Source organism: Eschscholzia californica, unplaced genomic scaffold, assembly GCF_041429995.1.
Source record: "Eschscholzia californica isolate CP2 unplaced genomic scaffold, dmEscCali1.0.p SCAF_6, whole genome shotgun sequence".
Lineage (NCBI taxonomy): Eukaryota > Viridiplantae > Streptophyta > Magnoliopsida > Ranunculales > Papaveraceae > Eschscholzia > Eschscholzia californica.
The window spans coordinates 31,692,194-31,695,331 of NW_028238483.1; the positions used below are offsets into that span (position 1 = coordinate 31,692,194).

General features: G+C 37.1%; 1 protein-coding gene across 1 annotated transcript; it reads left to right on the forward strand.

Moving 5' to 3' along the window:
- The first annotated feature begins 871 nt into the window (after positions 1–871).
- Positions 872–2,437, forward strand: LOC147533575 (uncharacterized). The gene has a single exon (XM_086648101.1). The coding sequence runs from the start codon at positions 933–935 to the stop codon at positions 2,253–2,255; it is 1,323 nt and encodes a 440-aa protein (XP_086504227.1). The 5' UTR covers positions 872–932; the 3' UTR covers positions 2,256–2,437.
- Positions 2,438–3,138: the final 701 nt, after the last annotated feature.

The following is a 3,138-nucleotide window of genomic DNA, read 5'->3' on the forward strand; positions in this document are numbered from 1 at the left end:
TCTTTAAGTTAAATGATTCACATATTGAAGTCCAAGTTTTGGTGCCACTTCCTTCAACAACAAGAAAAAAGTTTTGGTGCCACTTTAACTTATCATTGGAATTTGTTGTTCTTTTTGAGTTTAATCTGATCATTGTCAAAGTTCATGAATGAAAAGCATTAGTATTCTCAGCTCAAATCCAACCAAAAATGAACCTTTTTTTTGCCAAATCTAATAAGGTTTACTTTAATTAATCAACATTTGTTTGAAAGAGGGAAAAGAATTTGCCAATGTAAAATTTTCACATTTATCTGCAAGTTTCACAGCCTCACTAAAAGTGGTGATGTTTTTTGAGTTTTAGATAAAGAAGTTTTAGAAAGAGAGAGAGAGACAGAGACAGAGAGAAGACCGTCAAATAATTTTCTACTCAGAGGTCATTTACGTTTTTAAAAAAATACTGTATGAATTTTGCACTTCCCTATATTAAGGAAAAGTTCAACAGTTGAAGTTAATCTATGAAAATCAACGGTTGTGGAAGATCACCCTGTGAGCTCAATGAATCACGCCACAGATTGATTTACTAGATCTTAGTTCCCTTCTTAAAAAACTAGAGAAAAACACGTTATTGTTATGTTATAACCTCAGATTTGTTTATTTTTATACTTTTCTTTTTTAAAGCTGAAATCAAGTGGTATTTTAAAATCTCATGTGACAAATAGAAAATACTTTTTTAAATCTCAAAACCTGGATCTTGCAATAGCACTTAATAGCTCATGTGTCAACTGTTAATCTTGTACTTTAGATTAATTAATGAAGAAACTTCCAACTCTTCTTCCTCCTCTTAAACCATCTATAAAATGAGCTGATCAGTTTTATCATCTCTCATCCATCCAGCCTCTCACTAAACTAGTTGTTACCCACTTCCATCTCATTTTTCTAAAGATCATCACACCATGAGTTTCTTCTCATTTTCCCTTTTCCTAGTCTATTTCTCCTTCATCTCTTCATTCTCAAAAACAACCCAAGCATGTCACCCCACAGACAAAGCAGCCTTACTTGATTTTAAAGCTAATATCATCACCTACACTCCAGAATCGCTATTAGGAACGTGGAAGAAATCCACTGATTGTTGTACCAAATGGGATGGCATTACTTGTGATCCCGCCAATGGCCGTGTCGTTAGTCTGATCCGTGGAGTACCTCCGCTTCGTGTCAATCTAGAATCTATGACCGGAACTATATCTCCATCTCTTGGCAAACTTTCATTTCTCCGCGTCCTTGAGCTTGATAACCTCCAGTACTTGAATGGAACAATACCACCCGAAATTGGAAAACTATCAAACCTCCGTAAACTCAATCTCAATTATAACCAGCTTTCTGGTTCAATCCCTGAAACTTTTCAACACCTTTCTCAACTCAATGAGCTTAACCTCAAATCAAATCAACTGTCTGGTGTAATTCCGTACTCCGTTTTCACATCTATGACATCCCTTACCAAGCTTGATCTGAGCGTTAACGCGCTATCAGGAAGAATCCCAAAAATACTTGGTTCTATCAGGAACCTCAAGTACCTGTACTTGGACAATAACCAGCTAGAAGGATCGATTCCTTCCTCCATTCTCAAATCTATGACATCCCTTACGGAGTTTGATCTACGCAATTGTGGACTCTCTGGTGTCATTCCGTCAACTATTGGAAAATTACAGTCACTAACCTCCCTTGATTTACACGGAAACAAACTCATTGGAAACATCCCAACCACCATCGGTTCTCTCAGGAACTTGAAACACCTAGACTTGTCCGGGAATAAACTCATAGGAAAAGTCCCAACCACCATTAGTTATCTCAGAAACTTGGCATCCCTAGAGTTGTCCGAGAATAAGCTAAACGGATCCATTCCACGCTCCATCGGAGGATTATCCAAATTAGTCGGACTCTATCTGAATCAAAATACTCTATCTGGTAATATTCCTAGTTCATTGTCTAATCTAGTTGCTCTTGAGAATTTTTATTTAGATAATAACAAGCTAACTGGTAGTATACCAACATCTATTGGAAAGCTCAAGAAGCTCCAAGTTCTAAGACTTCAAAGAAACAAGCTTACCGGAGCCATACCTCCAAATGTAATAAACTTGGAGAACATTCAATATTTCGATGTATCCATGAACCATTTGAGCGGCAAAATACCTGCTCATAAGGCTGATATCGCTGCATCTTCCTTTGAAGGTAATAGAGGCTTATGCGGTATTCCACTTCCTTCTTGTAAGACCACTTAAGCAATATTTATTAATAATTTCAGTATTCCAAAGTAGCAGTTGATGAAGGAAACAAGAAAGTGATTAGTAGAGTGTTTCTTTCGGAATTAATTGTTGCTTCAATTGTGATCGTAGTTGACTTACTAAAAATGTACTTTGTTATCTTATCACATGAATTTAGATCAAATAAACATTATTATGGATACTTAGTTTTATCATGTAGGAAATTGTTTCTTATAATTAGGGGAAGTGTCTATATGTCGAAATGAAATACTGCTAAAACGATCTAAGTTATAGCCTGTGAAATGAGGAAATGTGGACGGTTTTGCACAGGACGAAAGTTTAGCTCAGTGTCAAAATAACTGCGGATATATTTTTCATAAAATGCTACAAGATTCACTGAAATGGTGATCATTGGTTCTCTGTGCTAGGCCGGAAGAGGGCAAATAACTCATAGCTTTGTTCTAAAGGCAGAGATGCGGTTGGATATCCCCTTTGTAAGACCATCAGATATCCGATCAAGAGTACAAACATAATGAACATCAATAGCTCTTGCTTGAACTATTTCATCACGCCTCAGCCATGAGTAATACCTATTCCAACCTGACTTATTTCATGGCTCAGCCATGGCTTCAGCAGTTTACCCAAAGTATCCGGCACCATAACCCATAAGCCCTGTAGTACCTTCCCATCTGGTTAACCTTGTGAGAATAGTGCCACATGGGAGAAGCGGCATCTAGCAACCAAGAATATAATGTTTATGTCCTCTCCACTCATTACCAAGGGGTGAAACTTCGGTTTCGGTGGAAATTTCAGTCGGTCCAAAAGTGGAAACGTCTCGTGGAAACGTTTCGGTCTGTGTGGAAATTTTAAAAATTTGCGAAATTGTTACTATCCTTATTAA

What these genes read in the sequence shown, in the direction of transcription:
- LOC147533575 (XM_086648101.1), top strand. Translation starts at nt 933, where the DNA reads ATGAGTTTCTTCTCATTTTCCCTTTTCCTAGTCTATTTCTCCTTCATC.